Below are 800 nucleotides of genomic sequence, written 5' to 3' on the forward strand. Positions count from 1 at the left end.
ACCCCAGCACCCTGCCCAGGGGTGATGGGGGTCCCACAGGCTCTTGCACAGGTCAGGGTCCCTGTGGCTTTGCCTACATGTGCTGACTATCCCCAGGCTCTTCTTGTGCCAGCTGAAGCGAAACCTATGCCTGCTCGCTGCCTGAACTGCAGGCAGGGCTTCCCTATCGTGCCCCGCTCCTTTCTGGAGCAGCTTCCCATTCGGAGCAGGACTGGGTTCCACTCACCGTCCTCCTCCCAGCCCTCCGCCACTCCTGCCAGCTCGTAGTGTTTCTTGCGCAGCTCGCCCAGCTTCTGCCGCTCCTTCTGCAGCTGGTTTTCCAGCTCCAGCACCCGCACCTGAAGGACATCATGCATGTCATGGCCACCCTGCACCCTGGCACAGCACCCAGGTGTTCCAGCTGGCATGGAGCCGTGCCAGGCTGGGCACCCCCCTTTCACACCCATTAGCTCCCCAATATTGAGCCCAAAGACCACCGAGGTAGATCCCATGAGTGCTCCGATAGCAAATGGTCCTGGGGAGGGGATCAAGCTCAGGTGGGCACTGCCTACGCAGGCAGGTGAAGGTAGAGCAACCCGTGCGGGCACCGCAGGAAGGCAAATTCCCCAGGGCTGCCCCATGCCAGGCAGAGGTGGGTGCTGCGGGGCAGCCCGGCAGGCACAGGGGGACAGGGGGAGGCCACGGGCTGTTGTGCTGTGATGGGGACAGCGTCGGGCAAGGCTCAAGGACCAACTGCATGTGGTTCTGGGCAAACCCACCTGTTGCCTTCACATATTGGGCTTTCCCCATGAGCTGGCGCT

The 800-nt window shown here is 62.6% G+C and overlaps 1 protein-coding gene across 1 annotated transcript in view; it reads right to left on the reverse strand.

Moving 5' to 3' along the window:
* Positions 1-226: 226 nt before the first annotated feature.
* Positions 227-800, reverse strand: part of HIP1 (huntingtin interacting protein 1) — a gene marked incomplete at both ends in the record, with an annotated part of 18,659 nt that continues 18,085 nt past the window's right edge. The window contains 2 exons of the mRNA XM_009696641.1: positions 227-338; positions 441-514. Coding sequence (XP_009694943.1) covers positions 227-338; positions 441-514 — 186 coding nt within the window. The remainder of the gene's footprint in view (positions 339-440; positions 515-800) is intronic.

The sequence above is a fragment of the Cariama cristata genome, unplaced genomic scaffold, assembly GCF_000690535.1.
Source record: "Cariama cristata isolate BGI_N322 unplaced genomic scaffold, ASM69053v1 scaffold26873, whole genome shotgun sequence".
Classification (NCBI taxonomy): domain Eukaryota; kingdom Metazoa; phylum Chordata; class Aves; order Cariamiformes; family Cariamidae; genus Cariama; species Cariama cristata.